At 40.0% G+C, this 19,984-nt stretch overlaps 2 protein-coding genes and 1 pseudogene across 8 annotated transcripts in view; all 3 read left to right on the top strand.

Annotated features, from left to right (window-relative positions):
• The window catches only part of noxa1 (NADPH oxidase activator 1), a 102,117-nt gene extending 89,412 nt beyond the window's left edge, over nt 1-12,705 (top strand). Inside the window, exons 13-17 of the mRNA XM_088993710.1 lie at nt 407-567; nt 684-861; nt 2,500-2,660; nt 8,748-8,845; nt 10,738-12,705. Coding sequence (XP_088849836.1) covers nt 407-567; nt 684-861; nt 2,500-2,660; nt 8,748-8,845; nt 10,738-10,835 — 696 coding nt within the window. The 3' untranslated portion in view covers nt 10,836-12,705. The remainder of the gene's footprint in view (nt 1-406; nt 568-683; nt 862-2,499; nt 2,661-8,747; nt 8,846-10,737) is intronic.
• LOC148899691 (NADH-ubiquinone oxidoreductase chain 4 pseudogene) lies at nt 8,752-17,649 on the top strand (annotated as a pseudogene). Its single transcript, XR_016114635.1, has 3 exons — nt 8,752-8,845; nt 10,738-10,822; nt 15,410-17,649. The product of XR_016114635.1 is annotated as an NADH-ubiquinone oxidoreductase chain 4 pseudogene (transcript).
• Nucleotides 14,775-19,984, top strand: part of LOC148899690 (aldehyde dehydrogenase, dimeric NADP-preferring-like) — a 53,518-nt gene continuing 48,308 nt past the window's right edge. For 2 of the 6 annotated variants that reach the window (XM_088995125.1, XM_088995122.1), the window contains exon 1: nt 14,781-14,979. The gene's annotated coding sequence lies outside the window, so the exon portion shown is untranslated. Of the gene's footprint in view, nt 14,980-18,323; nt 18,384-19,984 lie in introns of those variants that run through there. The other 4 variants (XM_088995126.1, XR_016114781.1, XR_016114782.1 and 1 more) reach the window with 4 other exon arrangements.

The raw sequence follows: 19,984 nt of genomic DNA, 5'->3' as shown, positions 1-19,984 counted from the left end.
GGATTGGATTGGATTGGATTTGCCTTTATTAGTCTCACAGTGGAGAAATTTACATTTCACAGCAGCAAAATGATGCTGTGAAAGTAGAAAAGTAGTAGAAAGTAGAAAAACAAAATACATGAGCTGCTGGAAAGGCAGCCACTCTCGCGGTGCTGTCTTGAATCTTAATCAGAATCAGAATCAGAATCAGAATCATCTTTATTGCCAAGTATGTAGAAGGAATTTGTTTCCGGTACAACACGCTGCACTTTCTTTCTTTAGAGCCAAAACTAAAATCAATATTTAGGCACTGAAATTGCAGATTTGTTAAATAAATATGACATATGTTTTCTGTCAGTATTCAATGTTTACTTTTTTGGATGATGTGTTTTCTTTTTTTAATAATTTCGTTCATTTTTTTCCCTAGGATGTCACCTCGGTCCAAGAATCAGAAACAGACTCCGTGACTGTAAAAGTTCACTACATGTACACTGTGACACTTTCAGTCCCTTCAAATACATCCTACCATAAACTGAAGGAAAACATCGCACAGCAACTGGATCAACCATCATCATCTCTGCGCCTCAGGTACATATCCTGTTTGTTCCTCTGAACAGTCATGTCCTTTGTCTTACAAAAAAAGTCTTAACACAATCAGTTAGCAACATAATCATCACAAGCTAGTGTCTACTCTTTCTCGTTAGACAGAGGAAGCATGGTTCTCGGGTTCTAGTACCTCTTGAATGGGAATTAGAGGCAGGGAGGACCATACAAGAAGTCTCAGAGGCCGGCAGAAAGACACTGTGGTGCCAGGTGGGAATTTACATTGTACTATACAGATGTTCTGAAAAGCTCTTGCCTTGTTCATTCTTTTTTTTTTCATTTATATTCATTTGATCTATGGCTTGACAGAGGTTCACCATTCTTTTTGCGACAGCTGTGAATGGCATATGTTCGAAAGGTTCCTTGGTTTGGGCACAATGGCTGTGACAAAATAAGTACAACATAACCAGGATAGAAAAGTAATTTTTTCGTTTATTTTCACTGTCATTATTTTTCATCCTTGGTGATGGTGATGCCCCCGGCCCACTCGTCACCTTCCTCTTTTCTAAACATGTAATCCCTTGTGGGGACCGACCATTGTTTTGAATAAAGGCCTGATCATCCACTTGTATTGAAAGTAATAGTAATATTTTCAGCATCCTTCTCCCGATATAGTCACTCTCTCTCCTCTGGACATGTCCAAACCATCTCAGTCTGGCCTCTCTGACCTTCTCCCCAAAGCCTCTAATATGAGTTGTCCCTCTAATGTACTCATTCCTGATCCTGTCCAACCTGGTCACTCCCAAAGAAAACCTCAACATCTTCAGCTCTGCTACCCCCAGCTCTGCTTCCTGTCTTTTCTTCAGTGGCACTGTCTCCAGTCCAAACATCATGGCTGGTCTCATCACTGTTTTATACACTTTTCCTTTCATCCTAGCTGAAACCCTTCTATCACACATCACACCTGACATTTTTCTCCAGCCGCTCCAGCCAGCTAATAACAGCTAGTACCAAGCTAAAACAAAGTTTGGACAAGAGTTTCATTCCCCACACACCAGAGGTCTGCTATAAATTATCAATTGAACTCTGGGGAACAATAAGGGAGCAAATTCAGGCCATTTAGAGTGCTGGAAAATACAGTGGAGGAGTAGCACAATATGATCATATGTGGTGATTTTTATTCATGTTTGTCCCATATAATGACTCTCACAATTTAAGAAAATCACCTGAGTCCAGAATGTAATCTGTCTTCTGCTTGATATGAGTTGGGCTCCGTTCAAGCACCCACATGTCCGACCGTCTAAAAAAATGGATAGATGGACTGAATGGATAGATGGGATGAACGTGCTTAATTTGTCATTACACTTACTTGAACGCCTGACCAATTGACCTCTTTTAAGTAAATTGTAGTGTTGGGTAAGGTGGGTAATACAATTAATTTGGAAGTCATTTCTGAATTGTAAATGATTTATTTGAGTTGTCTGACATTTATAACTACTGAATGATTAAACCAACAAAAAACAAACAAAATAACTTGTCAAACAATGGTACACAACATTTTAGACTTGATTGGATTGGATTGGATTGGATTTGCCTTTATTAGTCTCACAGTGGAGAAATTTACATTTCACAGCAGCAAAATGATGCTGTGAAAGTAGAAAAGTAGTAGAAAGTAGAAAAACAAAATACATGAGCTGCTGGAAAGGCAGCCACTCTCGCGGTGCTGTCTTGAATCTTAATCAGAATCAGAATCAGAATCAGAATCATCTTTATTGCCAAGTATGTAGAAGGAATTTGTTTCCGGTACAACACGCTGCACTTTCTTTCTTTAGAGCCAAAACTAAAATCAATATTTAGGCACTGAAATTGCAGATTTGTTAAATAAATATGACATATGTTTTCTGTCAGTATTCAATGTTTACTTTTTTGGATGATGTGTTTTCTTTTTTTAATAATTTCGTTCATTTTTTTCCCTAGGATGTCACCTCGGTCCAAGAATCAGAAACAGACTCCGTGACTGTAAAAGTTCACTACATGTACACTGTGACACTTTCAGTCCCTTCAAATACATCCTACCATAAACTGAAGGAAAACATCGCACAGCAACTGGATCAACCATCATCATCTCTGCGCCTCAGGTACATATCCTGTTTGTTCCTCTGAACAGTCATGTCCTTTGTCTTACAAAAAAAGTCTTAACACAATCAGTTAGCAACATAATCATCACAAGCTAGTGTCTACTCTTTCTCGTTAGACAGAGGAAGCATGGTTCTCGGGTTCTAGTACCTCTTGAATGGGAATTAGAGGCAGGGAGGACCATACAAGAAGTCTCAGAGGCCGGCAGAAAGACACTGTGGTGCCAGGTGGGAATTTACATTGTACTATACAGATGTTCTGAAAAGCTCTTGCCTTGTTCATTCTTTTTTTTTTCATTTATATTCATTTGATCTATGGCTTGACAGAGGTTCACCATTCTTTTTGCGACAGCTGTGAATGGCATATGTTCGAAAGGTTCCTTGGTTTGGGCACAATGGCTGTGACAAAATAAGTACAACATAACCAGGATAGAAAAGTAATTTTTTCGTTTATTTTCACTGTCATTATTTTTCATCCTTGGTGATGGTGATGCCCCCGGCCCACTCGTCACCTTCCTCTTTTCTAAACATGTAATCCCTTGTGGGGACCGACCATTGTTTTGAATAAAGGCCTGATCATCCACTTGTATTGAAAGTAATAGTAATATTTTTTTAGAAGACTTGAGTAAATCACAAAATCCTTTTTATGTCTTTTATCACTCACACATTCCATTCAAAACCAAAACATGACAGAAATTACAAATCAGAATCAGAATCAGAATCATCTTTATTGCCAAGTATGTAGAACACACAAGGAATTTGTTTCCGGTCGAACACGCTGCACTAGTATCATCATCAAAAAATTGCAAAGAGGCACTATACAGTTCAATTTGGGCTACTGTTCAAAGAGTTAATGGCTTGGGGGAAGAAGCTGTTTAAATGTCTGCTGGATTTGGTGCGCATGGATCAGTAGCGCCTGCCTGAGGGGAGTAGCTGGAAAAGGTGGTGGGCAGGGTGCGGAGGGTCCAGTATGATTTTCCGCACCCTAGTTTGACTATCAAGGGGTTTCTGTTAATGAAAATGTATTGATTCCTGCCACAATCAGTTTATTTTTATTTGTCTGAATTTGAAATACTGTTAATTTACTGATGTCTTTGAGTTGTGTTGGTAGCACACATTTTTATTGCTGTTCAATTTAAATCACTATCTGTCACGTCCACTCGAGCTCTGGCACACCTTCACGAACTCCATGACGTCCTTCCTGTACTCCGGCCACCAGAACAGCTGGGCGATGAGCTGGATCGTCCTTTTGACCCCAGGGTGACAGGCGACCCTGGAGGTGTGTCCCCAGAGTAGCACCTCGGTGCATAGCGTGGAGGGGATGAACAGGCGATCCACCGGGCAACCCCTGGGGATGGGGTTACCCCACAGAGCTTCCTGGACTTTCCTCTCAACCTCCCACCGCAGAGCGCCCAGGATGTGTTGAGCCGGCAGGATGTTGGCGATGGTCTCCTCCTTCTCTGCCGGCTCGTGGATGCGAGATAGGGCGTCAGGCTTGGTGTTCTGCGACCCTGTGCAGTAGGTGAGAGTAAAGTTAAACCGCGTGAGGAAGAATGCCCATCGGGCCTGCCGCGAGTTGAGTCTCTTGGCGGACCGGATGGTGGCCAGGTTCTTGTGTGTTCTATACATTGAAGGGGTGTTTGGCCCCCTCAAGCCAGTGTCTCCACTCCTGTAGCGCCAGGATGACCGCCCACAGTTCCCGGTTCCCTTCATCGTAGTTGGCTTCTGCGGGGCTGAGCCGGCGGGAGAAGAAGGCACATGGGTGAAGTTTCTGGTCGGCAGGGGAGAGCTGAGACAGGACCGCCCCCACTCCGGACTCGGATGCGTCAACCTCGACTGCGAGGTCCGTGTCAGGATGACGTAGGACTCTGGGGTTGGAAAAGCCTTGCCGGAGGCGGTTGAACGCCCCCTCGGCGTCGGGTGACCACCTGAAGAGGACTTTGGTGGAAGTGAGGTTAGTGAGGGAGAGTGCCTTCTGACTATAACCGCGAACAAAGCGGCGGTAGAAATTGGCAAACCCCAGAAACCGTTGAAGCTGCTTGATTTTGGCGGGAGCCCCTGCTCCCCGACGAACCCCAGAAAAGACAGAGAGCGGACATGGAAATCGCACATCTCTGCCTTCACGTAGAGCAGGAGCTGCGCCAGGACCTGTTGGATGTGCTGCCGGTGTTGTTCTGGAGATTTAGAGAAAATGAGTATGTCATCTAAATAAACAAAGACAAACACATTGATAAAGTCCCTGAGCACATCATTAATGAGGTTCTGGAATACGGCGCGAGAGTTGTGAGTCAGAACGGCATCACCAAGAATTCATCATGCCCCAAAGGGGTCCTGAATGCGGTTTTCCACTCGTCCCCCTTTCTGATGCGAACCAAGTGGTAAGCACTTCGCAAATCTTCTTCGTTTCCTTTTGGCTTTTCGCCTCAGGGGTCGCCACGGCGAATCAATGTCCTCCATCTATCCCGGTTTTGTGCATCCTCTTCTCTCACACCAGCTACCTTCATGTCATATTTGACCACATCCATAAACCTCCTCTTCAGTCTTCCTCTCGGTCTCCTGCCTGGCAGTTCAAGACTCAGCATCCTTCTCCCGATATAGTCACTCTCTCTCTCCTGGACATGTCCAAACCATCTCAGTCTGGCCTCTCTGACTTTCTCTTCAAAGCCTCTAATATGAGTTGTCCCTCTAATGTACTAATTCCTGATCCTGTCCAACCTGGTCACTCCCAAAGAAAACCTCAACATCTTCAGCTCTGCTACCTCCAGCTCTGTTTCCTGTCTTTTCTTCAGTGGCACTGTCTCCAGTCCAAACATCACGGCTGGTCTGACCACGGTTTTATACACTTTTCCTTTCATCCTAGCTGAAACCCTTCTATCACACATCACACCTGACATTTTTCTCCAGCCGCTCCAGCCTGCCTGGACACGCTTCTTCACCTCTTTTCCACACTCTCCATTGCTCTGGACAGTTGACCCCAAGTACTTAAAATCCTCCATCTTCTTTATCTCTTCCCCCTGTCGCATCACTCTTGCACTTGGATCCCTCTCATTCACACACATATATTTCTATATTCTTGCTGCGACTGATCTTCATTCATCTCCTTTACAGGGCATATCTCCACATCTCTAGTTTCTCCGCCACCTGTTCCCTGTTCTCGCTACAGATCACAATGTCATCTGCAAACATCATGGTCCAAGGAGATTCTTGTCTAATATCGTCGGTCAGCCTGTCCATCACCATAGCAAACAAGAGGGGGCTCAGAGCTGACCCCTGGTGGAGTCCCACCTCCACCTTGAATTCCTCAGTCATACCGACAGCGCACCTCACAACTGTCTTACAGTCATGATACATGTCTTGCACCGCTCTGACATAATTTCCGTCACTCCAGACTTCCTCATGCAATGCCACAGCTTTTCTCTGGGCACCCTGTCATACGCTTTCTCCAGATCTACAAAAACACAATGCAATTCCTTCTGACCTTCTCTGTACTTCTCTATCAGCATTCTTAAAGCAAACACTGCATCTGTCGTACTCTTTTTTGGCATGAAGCCATACTGCTGCTCACAAATGTTCACTTAGTCACGTGGTTCACTGCTCTTAGTCTAGCTTCAACTACTCTTTCTCAGAGTTTCATTGTATGGCTCATCAACTTTATTCCTCTGTAATTAGTACAACTCTGCACATCTCCTTTGTTCTTAAAAATGGGCACGAGTACACTTTGTCTCCATTCTTCAGGCATCTGTTCACCGTCTAAGATCTTGTTGAATAAACCAGTCAGGAACACCACCGCCACCTCTCCAAGACACTTCCATACCTCGATTGGTAAATCATCAGGCCCAATTGCCTTTCCCCCCCTTCATCCTCTTCAGCGCCCTCCTCACTTCATCCTTGCTAATGCTTGCTACGTCTTGGTCCACAACAGTCACGTCTTCTACTCTTTGTTCCTTCTCATTTTCCTCATTCATCAATTCTTCAAAGTACTCTTTCCATCTTGCCATCACACTACTGGCACCTGTTAATACATTGCCATCTCTATCCTTAATCACCCGAACCTGCTGTAGGTCCTAACCATCTTTGTCTCTCTGTCTCGTGCTTCTGTCCACTTTCCAGCCTCTTTGGGTGAATGCGTTCCGATTCTGCTCCATTTTCGTTGTATTGATTTCACGTATTGTCTCAGCGTTCTGCGGTTCCATGTTGTCCCATTGAGCTTTCGACTTATTGTCAGACTTGTATTTGGACTGTCCCTGTCTTGTGTTTGTTTGCACTTCCATCGTTGAGGTCTTTCCATGCTGGTGTGTACCTCTGCTAGTGCATTACCTGAGCTGAGTAATCGACTTTGATGTCGAGCTTTCTGTAGAGGATGATTGGTCAATCGGCCCTTGTGTAGCTTTCAAGCCGATCCTGGAGACCACATGAGGACACGAGGAACCTGAGTAGTTCTGCCTGTCTCGTGTCATTCGTCCGATAGGTTCGTTCGGTGTACCGTGTTGCAGTATTAGCCATCTTGCGCCCCGCCTCGCGGCTCTGGGGTATCTTTCTCTTAGTTCTTCGTAGCATGCGGTGCTAACAACTGACCAGCATGGTGACTGCCCATGAGCAGCGGGATGCTATCCGTAGTGTCCACCGTCACGTTCATATAGTTGTCATGTGTCCTGTCCTTGTAGCAGTATGGATAGGCTCAGATTAAGATGATGAAATGGATGATGATAGTATGTGTCCATTGTGTAGTGAGAGGTTAGAGTAGGTAGATGTAGAGGTGGATTGAGGGTAGTGTGACTCAGAGGAGAAGGATGTGAAGGAGAGAGGAAGAGAGAGGATGGATGATAGGAGAGAGAAAGAGATAGAAGAGATGAGAGAGAGAGAGAGAGAGAGAGAGAGAGAAAGAGAGAGAGAAGAGAGAAGAGAGGAGAGATAGAGAGAGAGAGAGATAGGAGATAGAGGAGATGATGTCGAGAGAGATAGTAGAGAGAGAGAAGAGATAGTAGAGATAAGATAGAGATGTAGAGAAAGAGTGAGAGATAGAGAGTAGAGATAGAGAGGTAGAGAAGTAGAGAAAGATAGAGATAGAGATAGGAGAGGTAGAGAGATAGAGAGTAGAGAGAGGAGAGATAGAGTAGAGATAGAGGAGATAGAGGTAGAGAGATAGAGGTAGAGAAGAGTAGAGAGTAGGAGGAGAGAGGTAGTAGTAGGATAGGAGAGTAGAGTAGATAGAGAGTAGTTAGAGTAGGTAGGAGAGAGGTGAGGCAGTAGATAGAGAGTAGATAGTGAATAGAGAAGCAGATAAGAGAGTGAGATAGAGAGAAGAGAAGAAGAGATAGGAGAGATAGGAGAGATAGAGGATAGAGATGATAGAGAGTAGATAGAGAGAGAGATACGATGGCTGAAGAAGTAGAGAGATAGAGATGATAGATAGTAGAGAAGAAGATAGAGATAGAGATAGAAGATGTTAGATAGAAGAGTATGAGTAGATGAGAACGATAGAAGATAGCTGGTAGTAGAAGATAGATCGAGATGAGAGAGCTAAGCGGATAGAGAGTATGGAGCATAGAGAGAGAGAAGCATGCGAGAGATCAGAGATGAGAATCGAGAGAGGATAGAGATGATGATGAGAGAGTAGCTCAGAGAGAGAGATGATCGAAGCCGAGATTGGAGAGAGATAGATGAGAGAGCAGACGTAGAGAGATCTAGAAGAGATGTAGATAGAGCAGATCGATACAGAGACGATAGATAGAGGAGAGATGAGAACTAGATAGGGATAGAAAGTATGTTAGACGTTAGAATAATTGTTTCTGTTATGACATTACCGTAAGTTTTATATGTCTTAAGCGTTATCTCTGTTTAGCTTGTTCCGTACTTTTTAGCTCGAATTGCACCTATTGTCAGACTTCTGTCATTGAACTCATTCCCGAGATCCCGTTAGCACCTGTCAAGCCACTTGGTGCTGGGTGTCATGTGATGTTGTTTGTTTAGATTCGTGCCCGTGATTGCATCCTAGACTTAGGGCCGCTTGACTCTAATGTTGGAAGGCATAACCACCTCTGGATCAACGATTGAGATTAAATGATGGTCGAAAATAACTTGGCTACAAAGCATCATGTACCAGATGGTGGCGCTATATGATTATTCTGCTCAGGGACCAGAGGATCTGGAATTCAGCGAAGGAGATACAATTGACATCCTTGGTGAAGGTAAGATCCAGCATGTCAACATTTAAAGGACAACCGACAACTGAACAAGTTGCGTCCATAATTTGTAAAATCACTTCAAATGACTTCTACCGCATATAGATATATTATATGCCGGAAGTGACATTGTGGAACTCCCCCTGACCGAAAAAGCGACACATTTTCCGAACTTTTTTTTGTCCGCAAAATACACTGAAATTAGAAGGAAAACTACATAAATACCGCAATGGTAAATGGTTGTGTGGCAGCCAATTGTGGTAACACGCATAAAGAAGGTGTAAGTTTACACAAATTCCGAGCGGACAAACCAGCCATTTCCAACGTACCAAAGCAGTAGAGCACCAGCCGGAGGCGATCGAGGGGCGCGCAAATCCCCGCTTGGAAAACCGCTGTCATCCTCTCAGCGTGACAATGGGTAGAAAGTTGCTTGCAATGGCGAAAGAGAGCAATCACCATAATAGTGGAGCAAACCCATCGGACAAACATCCAGCTGCTGTTTGCTCGTAGCCGTAGAGCACGAGCCGAAGGACAACCAGAAGCTAACCGGAGTTAGCGATGGATAACCACTGTCATCCTCTCGTGTTGTTTCTGCTCCTCTCGAGGCTGGTCATTCAGCTCGTAAATTATTTTGTTGAACGTATATAAGTAAAATGGAGCTCTTCCAAACCAAAGATGATTACATTCTTCAGAATGGTGACCACAAAAATGGACAAAATCCGACTTCAACGGACAGTTAGGACGGCGGAAAAATTCATTGGCACCGCGCTACACACTCTCGAGGACTTGCACACTGCAAGAATCCAAACTAGGGCGCGGAAAATCCTACTGGACCCTCCGCACCCTGCCCACCACCTTTTCCAGCTACTCCCCTCAATCAGACGCTAGCGATCCATGCGGACCAAATCCAGCAGACATTTAAACAGCTTCTTCCCCAAAGCCATTAACTCTTTGAACTCTTTGAACTCTTTCAACAGTAGCCAAAATGGAACTGTATAGTGCCACTTAGCAGTTTTTTTGATGACGATACTAGTGCAGCGTGTTCTACCGGAAGCAAGTATGTTCTACATACTTGGCAATAAAGATGATTCTGATTCTGATCTTGTAGCTTATTATTTGTTATTCATGTCCTTATATGCCACATATCACGGAAGTTGATGTCATAATATTGTTAATTCACAGAGCTTCATATATTCTTCATATGTCGTGTCCTCCACCAGTTTCGTCACTTGCATTGATACGGAAGGACTTCTTTAATCGATCGCAAACATTTATGCTTTCCTCTTCAGAACTATTTGAATCATATTCATAACTGGATGAGTAACAAGAAAGGATCTTATCCGAATCTGAACTCTCTGAAGCTATTGTTTTGATTCTGGAGCAAGGCAGTTTGGTTTTGGGCAACTTTGTCATTTTTATTGGTGTTTTGCGTTTGACTAAAAGTATCAGCCTGCATAATAGGGTATTTTTGATGCTGTAAAACATTTTTCTGATGCCAGTTAGGAAACAAAAAAATGGTGTCGGTTGTCCTGTAAGTGACGAAAGTATTTTTACATTTAGAATATTGGGATAGGAATTGAAAAAAAAAAACTCATGATTACATCACACTACAAGAGTTAATTGCTGGTGGTCTTGAGGAAAAAAAAGATTCCTCTATGCCAGCATACTTGTGATTTCATCCCAAATGAAACTTGAACTGAGAGGTGGATATTTCGTACATCTGTCTGTCTGAATAAATACAGGGGCTTCCATTTATCTCCTCGCTCTTTTGGTGCTCTCTTGGAGTTAAGTTAAACCTATTCTTAAATCTTTATCCTGCCATAAAACATTTGTCCCTGAAGTATAGATATCGCTGCATCATCTTTACAGTAGTTTTTATGTTTCTTTGTTCTTTCCAGTGAACGAGGAGTGGCTGGAGGGACACTGCGCAGGGAATATCGGCATCTTCCCCAGCAGCTTTGCCATGAGGGAAAATGAAAACTTGTCCGAGTTTTAAAACTGAACGATATGCTTTCCCTGTTGTCAGACCGTTATAATAATAATAATAATAATAATAATAATAATAATAATAATAATAATAATAATAATAATAATAATAATAATAATAATAAATTATATTTTAAGCGCCTTTCAAAGCTCTCATGGACACTTCACAGTCACAGACAAGCGTAGGTACTATAATAAATAAAATACAATCACAAATAGAATGCAATAAATAAAATACAATTATAAATAAAAGCAAGAGAGAGGGCTACAGGTTTTGAGATGGGACTTGAAGGTGAGAAGAGAATCGATGTTACGAATGTTGGGAGGAAGTGAGTTCCAGAGTTTGGGGGTAGAGCAGCTGAAGGCTCTACCCTCTAATCGTGCTGAGATGGGCAGAGGGCGGAAGCGGGGGGCACAGTATATGTGTATACTCACAGTATACGTGACGTGAAGTAAGCTTCACGTCGACCTGGCAAATTGTGAAATAGCATCTTTTGTCTTTTGTTTTACTTAATGGAGTTGACAACATGGTGCAGTGTAAGGGTCTCCTCACAAAATTCTGCTCTGACACTAAGGAAGATGCTATGGACCCTACAATTTCTTCTCAGTAGACTGAGATGCTGTAGCAGTGGTAAGCAAGCATGGAAATGGGGGATGTGACGTTGATACATCTGTACGGTTACTTGCCAACAATGTGACCAACTCTAATAGCCACGTTCACATGGGAATAATTTAATCTGAAAGGGCATTACCCATTGAACAAATCAAATTCAAAAGGAAGAAACGTGTAGGTCTTTTAATGACCGAACCAATGGCCTGTCGATTTGAATTGACTCACGATCAGCATAAATATTTTTCACCACATAAAGAAAAGTAACAGGAAGAGGAGGGTCTCACTGAACAACAACTTCCATTTATGAAATATACTACACAATTCAGCATGCTGTTGGTCATGGGCAGTCAAGGTCAGATTTACAGAGGTGGCAATCCCCTACATTGACCACTTACATACGCTTACAAGAAGAAGACACATTTTAAATTGTGGCCATATTTTTTGTCACATTTTGTTCATTTTTCAACAGTTTCGTTGTCAATCAATAAGTATATAAGTAGTTCTGAAAATGGATGGATGATGGATTGATGGATTGATGGATGGATGGATGGATGGATGGATGGATGGATGGATGGATGGATGGATGGATGGATGCACTAATCTAATCGAACAAACCCAACAATTTCAGTAACAACTTGATAATATCTTGCTTTCTTTACATTCCTCTTTTTTTCTCTCCTTTGCTCTGAACAGTTGTAATCATTTTGACTTCTTTACTTTGTCCCTGTGGTTATATCACTAAATATATCCCTTTCTCCACAAAGAGCGAGCAAAAGTCTCTACGTGATGTTCTGTGTTTACCAACCAGCTAAGATAGTTCTGAAATATTTGGCAACATTATATGTTGAAGAGTAAATGCTACAGACAATGGCTTTGAGTGGGATCCCTTCTTTGTTTGCGTTTAAGGCAATAAAAAGGCTAAACAAAAGGCTGAATCTTCATGTTTTCACTTGCAGTGTAAATAGACACACATTTCATCATAAAAGTTAAAACCATGAAGAAAACATTTTGTTCAGAAAACATGTTTCTCTTGCTCTGAAAATGCGTTGAAGGCAATAAAAAGTTCATATGATCCTCACAGCTAAACAAAAGGCTGAATCTTCATGTTTTCACTTGTATAAGTGTCAGATTAGCACTCTTCAGACTAAATAGCAACTAATTTCATCATAAAAGTTCAAACCACGAAGAAAACATTTTGTTCAGAAAACGTGTTTCTCTTGCTCTGAAAATGCGTTGAAGGCAATAAAAAGTTCATATGATCCTCACAGCTAAACAAAAGGCTGAATCTTCAGGTTTTCACTTGTATGAGTGTCAGATTAGCACTTTGCAGCCTAGATAGACACAAATTTTATCATAAAAGTTAAAACCATGAAGAAAACCTTTTTTTCAGAAAACATGTTTCTCTTGCTTAGAAAATGCGTTTAAGGCAATAAAAAGAATCAGAATCAGAATCATCTTTATTGCCAAGTATGTAGAACACACAAGGAATTTGTTTCCGGTAGAACACGCTGCACTAGTATCGTTGTCAAAAAAAAAAAAAAAAACTGCTAAGTGGCACTATACAGTTCCATTTTGGCTACTGTTGAAAGAGTTCAAAGAGTTAATGGCTTGGGGGAAGAAGCTGTTTAAATGTCTGCTGGATTTGGTGCGCATGGATCGGTAGCGCCTGCCTGAGGGGAGTAGCTGGAAAAGGTGGTGGGCAGGGTGTCAACTGTATACTGTGCAAATGTAGATGTGCAAAAACCGTTCTATAAACAAGACTGTACATAGTGCAGAATCAAGAAATGCATTTAGATATATTGCAACAACCCATATTTACAAGTGTCCAGTTTTTTTTTTTTTGTTTTTGTTTTTTTTTCACATGTGATCATTGGGAATTGTGAAGCCTGACAGCAGTCGGTAGGAACAAGCGGCGGTACCTCTCCTTCTTGCAGCGCGGGTGTAATAGTCTCTGGCTAAAGGAGCTACCCAGAGCTGTCAGGATGGGTTACTGTTACTTGAGCATATCATAGTATTATAGAACATGAACGAAAACAAGCTATCCAATCTTTAGTATTAACCATTTTATTAGGTTTTTATTTCACATTTTTACAAGCAATAGAATATTATGAAGCCCCTTTTACTATTGCAGATGGAATTTACGGATCAACTTTTTTCGTAGCAACAGGCTTTCACGGACTCCATGTTATCATCGGTTCAACCTTTCTTTTTGTCTGTTTAATCCGACAAATTCAATATCATTTTACATCAGAACATCATTTTGGTTTTGAAGCAGCTGCATGATATTGACATTTTGTTGATGTTGTTTGATTATTTTTATATATTTCCATTTATTGATGAGGATCTTATCTTTTTAATATTAATAAGTATATATGACTTCCAATCATTTAGTTTTGGTTAAAATCCAAAAAAAGATAATGAACCTTTTAATTATTGTATTAATAATAGTATTTTTAATTTCAATCTTACTAATTTTTGTATCCTTTTGATTACCTTTAACTAACCCTGATACAGAAAAATTATCACCTTATGAATGTGGTTTTGATCCTTTAGGATCAGCTCGACTTCCTTTCTCATTACGATTCTTCTTGGTAGCTATTTTATTTCTTTTATTCGATTTAGAAATTGCTTTACTTCTCCCCCTTCCCTGAGGTATACAAAGTATCATCCCTATAACTACTCTACTATGATCATCACTTATTATTATTTTATTAACTATTGGATTAATTTATGAATGAGTCCAAGGAGGTTTAGAATGAGCCGAATAAACGATTAGTATAATTAAAATATTTGATTTCGACTCAAAAGCATATGGTTAAAACCCATAGTCGTTTTATGACCCCTATACATTTTGCCTTCTCTACTACATTCTTACTAGGTTTAATAGGCCTCACATTTCACCGAAAACATTTATTATCAGCCCTTCTATGCTTAGAAGGAATAATATTATCCTTATATATGGCATTATCGTTATGAATATTACAACTGAATTCTATTAATTTATCCTTAACTCCTATAATAATACTCGCTTTCTCAGCATGTGAAGCAAGCGTGGGTTTAGCTTTATTAGTAGCAACTTCTCGTACACATGGTACAGACCGCATACAAGCCTTAAATATTTTACAATGTTAAAAATTCTTATCCCTACAATTATATTAATTCCTACTACATGATTCACCCCTAAAAAATGATTATGGTCTTTCATTTTAACACATACAGTAAAGTCTCGTTATATCGATATCGGTTATAACGATAGTACCGCTTATTACGATATTATTTTCATTTCCCTTGCGCATTTCTAGTCTTTTTATGTATAATTAGTACCGTTTAGTACGATACCCGGTTGTTACGATAATCCGGTTATTACGGTGCTCCTTTTCATCCCCCGCCGGCCATTTTTGTTGTTTACATCGATATATCCGTCGCGCCATTGGTCAACTTGGTCACGTGTCTTGTTACGTGAGCAGCTCTCCCGAGCAGACGCCATTTTCAGACGGCAGCTCGTGTGTATCAGACGTATTCAGCCACTCTCGAACGTCATGTAAGTTATGTAAACGTTGCAGTTTTGGTTTTTCATCCATGTACAGTATTTAATTGTGTTGCATCCAGATATCTTTATTGTTTGCAACAATCACTGTTTTTCATATGATTGTACATGCTGGCGTTCGTGGCTTCGTGTGAATAGAACTTGACGATTTAGCATTGGTTGGTTGCATTTTTGAAAGGAAATAGTCATTAAAAAGTGTAAAGACGTTTTTATTTTATGCACAACTTGATTTTTCACTTCACTACTGTACAAAAAACATGTTAGATACGCAATCCATGAACCCAATGATGAAATTACATGCCATAACAAAGATGCCGCATTTACGCACCCCCCCCCCCACAGGATCGGATATATCGATAGTCCCGGTTATATCGATATTTTTTCGGATTCCCTTGCGTATCGATATAACGAGACTTTACTGTAGTATTATTATCGCTTCAACTACCATAATGTGATTAATTTGATCTTCTGAAGTTGCCTGATCAAACCTAAACGGCCTTATAGCTACTGATCCTTTATCAACCCCTTTGTTGATATTAACTTGTTGACTATTACCTTTGATAACTTTAGCCAGTCAAAATCATATAACTAATGAACCTGAAAACCGACAACGCTTGTATATTACTTTATTAATTTCTCTACAAATATTTTTAATTATAGCTTTTAGTGCAACAGAATTAATTTTGTTTTATATTATATTTGAAGCTACTTTAGTACCCACTTTATTAATTATTACACGATGAGGGAATCAAAACGAACGTTTAAATGCAGGAACTTATTTCCTTTTTTATACATTAGCAGGATCACTTCCTCTTCTCATTGCTCTTTTAATACTTCAAAATAAAGTAGGGTCTATATCAATATTAATATTACAATATTCTAATCCTATAAACCTTGCCTCTATAAGCGATAAATTATGATGATTTGGCTGCTTAGTAGCCTTTCTTGTAAAAATACCTCTTTATGGAATACACCTTTGACTTCCTAAAGCTCATGTAGAAGCACCAATTGCAGGATCAATAATCCTAGCCGCTGTCCTTTTAAAATTAGGAGGTTATGGTATAATACGTTTAATAATTATTTTAGAACCTCTATCTAAACAACTAAGCTACCCCTTTATAATTTTAGCTTTATGAGGTATTATCATAACAGGTTTAATTTGTTTACGACAAAATGATTTAAAATCACTAATTGCTTACTCATCTGTAAGTCATATGGGTTTAGTTACAACTGGCATCTTAATTCAAACCCCTTGAGGATTTACAGGAGCATTAATTTTAATAATTGCACATGGTTTAACCTCCTCAGCATTATTTTGCCTAGCAAACACAAATTATGAACGAACACATAGTCGAACTATAGTATTAGCACGAGGATTACAAATTGTATTACCTCTAATAACAATATGATGATTTATTACAAGTTTAGCAAATATAGCATTACCCCCTTCTCCTAATTTAATAGGAGAATTAATAATTATTTCATCATTATTTAATTGATCAAAATGAACATTAATTATAACAGGTTTAGGAGTCTTAATTACTGCAGCATACTCTTTATATTTATTCCTAATAACTCAACGAGGACCATTAACCAAACACTTAATTAAATTAGATCCATCACACTCTCGAGAACATTTATTAATAACACTCCATCTTATCCCTTTAATTTTTTTAATTATAAAACCTGAGTTATTATGAGGTTGATTATTTTGTAGATGTAATTTAACTAAAAATATTAGATTGTGATTCTAAAAATAAAAGTTAAAATCTTTTCATCTACCGAGAAAGGTCCGAAGACAACACAAACTGCTAATTTCTGCCCCTTTGGTTAAACCCCTAAGCTTTCTCGACTTTTAAAGGATAAAAGCAATCCATTGGTCTTAGACACCAAAACTCTTGGTGCAAATCCAAGTAAAAGTTATGCACCCTATTTTTGTAATAACAACATCAAGCCTCCTAACTATTTTTATATTATTATCTATGCCTTTAATATTAAATATTATAACCGAAAATAAATTAAACTCTTGATCAATAAATTGAGTAAAAACATCAGTAAAATTATCCTTTTTTGTAAGTTTATTACCTTTAATGTTGTTTATTAATGAAGGTTTAGAAACAATTGTCACTACCTGATCATGAATAAATACATCAACATTCAATATTTCTATCAGTTTTAAGTTTGATATATACTCATTAATTTTTACCCCTGTGGCTTTATATGTTACTTGATCTATTTTAGAATTTGCTTCTTGATATATACACTCAGATCCTTTAATAAACCGATTCTTCAAGTACCTTTTAATTTTCCTAATAGCTATATTGATTCTAGTAACATCAAATAATATATTTCAATTATTTATTGGTTGAGAAGGAGTAGGTATTATATCTTTTTTATTAATTGGATGATGATATGCACGAGCAGATGCTAATGTTGCAGCTATCCAAGCTATTATTTACAACCGAGTAGGAGATATTGGAATTATTCTATTTATAGCTTGAAGTGCTATAAATTTAGATTCATGAGAAATAAATCAAATATTTATAACAGCTAAAGATAAAACCCTAACTTTACCTTTACTAGGTCTAGTATTAGCTACTATAGGCAAATCAGCTCAATTTGGTTTACACCCTTGGTTACCATCAGCTATAGAGGGCCCTACCCCGGTCTCTGCCCTACTACACTCCAGCACCATAGTAGTAGCCGGTATTTTTTTATTAATTCGTATAAACCAGGGGTGGGCAAACTTTTTGACTCGCGGGCCGCATTGGGTTGTAAAATTTGACAGAGGGGCCGGGCCAGGAGCATTTGGAGGGAGTGTTTGGGCCGGAAATACTCCGAACAAGTTATGTCCATAATTTATAAAATCACTTCAAATGACTTCGACTGAGCGTATTTTACAAAGATTCCACAGCATATAGCTATAGTTTACGTTTTAAGACTTGCGCTGAATATATGAAGTCTTGTTTTCGAGTTGATGACGATCCCCATGTGACGTCACGTTTGGACCGCCCCTGACCGAGAAAGCGACATACAATGCATTTTGGGTACTTTGTTTGGTCTGAAAACTTCGTGTTAATCCGTGTTGATCCGTGTTGATGGCGAAATTAGAGGGAAAACACATAAATAACGCCATGGTGAATCATTGTGTGTTGCACCAAGACAACTATTTGATATTCGCTGACACAAATTCCCAGCTGACAAATCAGCCCATTTCCAACGGAGCTTGGGCGCAATCTTCTGCTTTTTCTGGGTGCTACATTGCTGTCATTGACGGCTCGAATTGATATGGGAGGACTCCTAGAATCAATTGCAAACATTTATGCTTTCCTCTTCAGAAGAACAAGAACAAGAAAACAACTCCGAATCTGAAGCCATTGTTTTGATTCTCGAGCAAGGTAAGACGTCTTGGCGTGACGTCACGAACAGAGGGGCGGGACCTTCTGAAACTGACCATTTCCGGATTCATTTTGAAGTCATTTTTATTGGTGTTTTTCATTTAACTAAAAATATCAGCCTGCCTGATTTGGGTATTTTAGATGCTATAAAACGTTTTTCTGATGTCAGTGGGAAACAAAAACAAAAAATGGTGCCGGTTGTCCTTTAAATGTAGTATGTACAAACCTCATAGCACAGTAAAAACACTACAACCCAATTTATTAACTGTCTTTCAAATGTGAAAAATATCCCTGATCAGTTAATAAATTTGTCTCAAGGAATATGCAAGATATGGCATTTACAGACTATTTCGCAGATACTTGGAGGAGGAAATGGAAATAGATTAAAATAACATATGCACTGTGATTTATCAAGATTGCGTCTTTAAGTTTCCATCGAAGGGGCAAAGAAATCAACATTTATTGAAAAATGGAATCACTTTCAACATTCAAAACATATTATTACACAACGAAATATTCAAGCTCAATAATACCTACTTGTGTTAAATTCCGCCAAATCATAGATGGTTTGTCCTGACCGCGCGCTCAACAAACTCCTCACTGACGCTCTCGCCTTCACGCGCTAACAATACGCGTGTACCGTCGCCGAGCACACAAACATAGAGGACCTGCAGTTGAAATTTGCATACTCGGCTCGGCAGCCAATCAGAAGCCTGCTTCTTTCTTCCGGACTTTCGCAAGCGTTACAAAGTCGTGCAATTGCATGTCATTTTCCAAAATAGATGCACAGAACCTCAAACTAGAAGAAAGATTCAAAAGAAGCTAACAACATATGTGACGCTACAAAACGTAAATTTACATTAAACCGTGACTGTAAAGTGTACGTGAGACTTATGAAAGGGGCTTAGTGGCTCGTAGGAATCAATGCAAACGTTGCATTGTGCACCACAATGACAATCGACTACTGTAGCAAAATTTACAGCCATGCGCATTTGACGTAAATTAAGCAAGCTAGCATTTGTAGTTGGTGCATTCTTGATTTAAAAAAAAACTTTATACTTTGTGACGATGTTTCTTATTGGGATTGGTCTCATTTTGCTTCAAGTTGGGAAAAATGGGGCAGGCAACTTTTCAGTTATCTGCCCTGTTGTTCGCTAGCTTTTTGTCATGAGTTTTAGACACTGTTTGTACTATAATTTGGGCAAGTTCGGCGGGCCGGATTGAAAAGCCTAACGGGCCGTATGTGGCCCGCGGGCCGTGCGGGCCGTAGTTTGCCCATTCCTGGTTTAGCCGGTATGTGCTATGGGTGCAAGCCTATGCCACTAATAGTGACCCTAAGGTGGTTGCAAAAAAACAGTTTCACGCGTCGGGGTTGTCCAGAGAGAATCCGTGCTGACAGGGGCGCAGAAAACGGTTGTGTCGAACAGATGCAAATGTTTTTGCGTCGGAACCACTCAGACAATTTTGCTCCGGAGAAAAGCTTCCTTTATGGAAGAAGTACAGCCAATCAGCGCATTGAAGGGTGGTGCTCCACCCTTCGCACACAGTGTACAATTTTGGATTAATTTATTTCAAACTCTTCAGGATGATAGCCACTTTAC

The sequence above is a fragment of the Hippocampus bargibanti genome, linkage group LG04 (assembly GCF_051943395.1).
Source record: "Hippocampus bargibanti isolate YZ-2025 linkage group LG04, ASM5194339v1, whole genome shotgun sequence".
Lineage (NCBI taxonomy): Eukaryota > Metazoa > Chordata > Actinopteri > Syngnathiformes > Syngnathidae > Hippocampus > Hippocampus bargibanti.
Note: the sequence above shows the minus strand (reverse complement) of the source record. Positions and strands in the feature narration are given on the sequence as shown.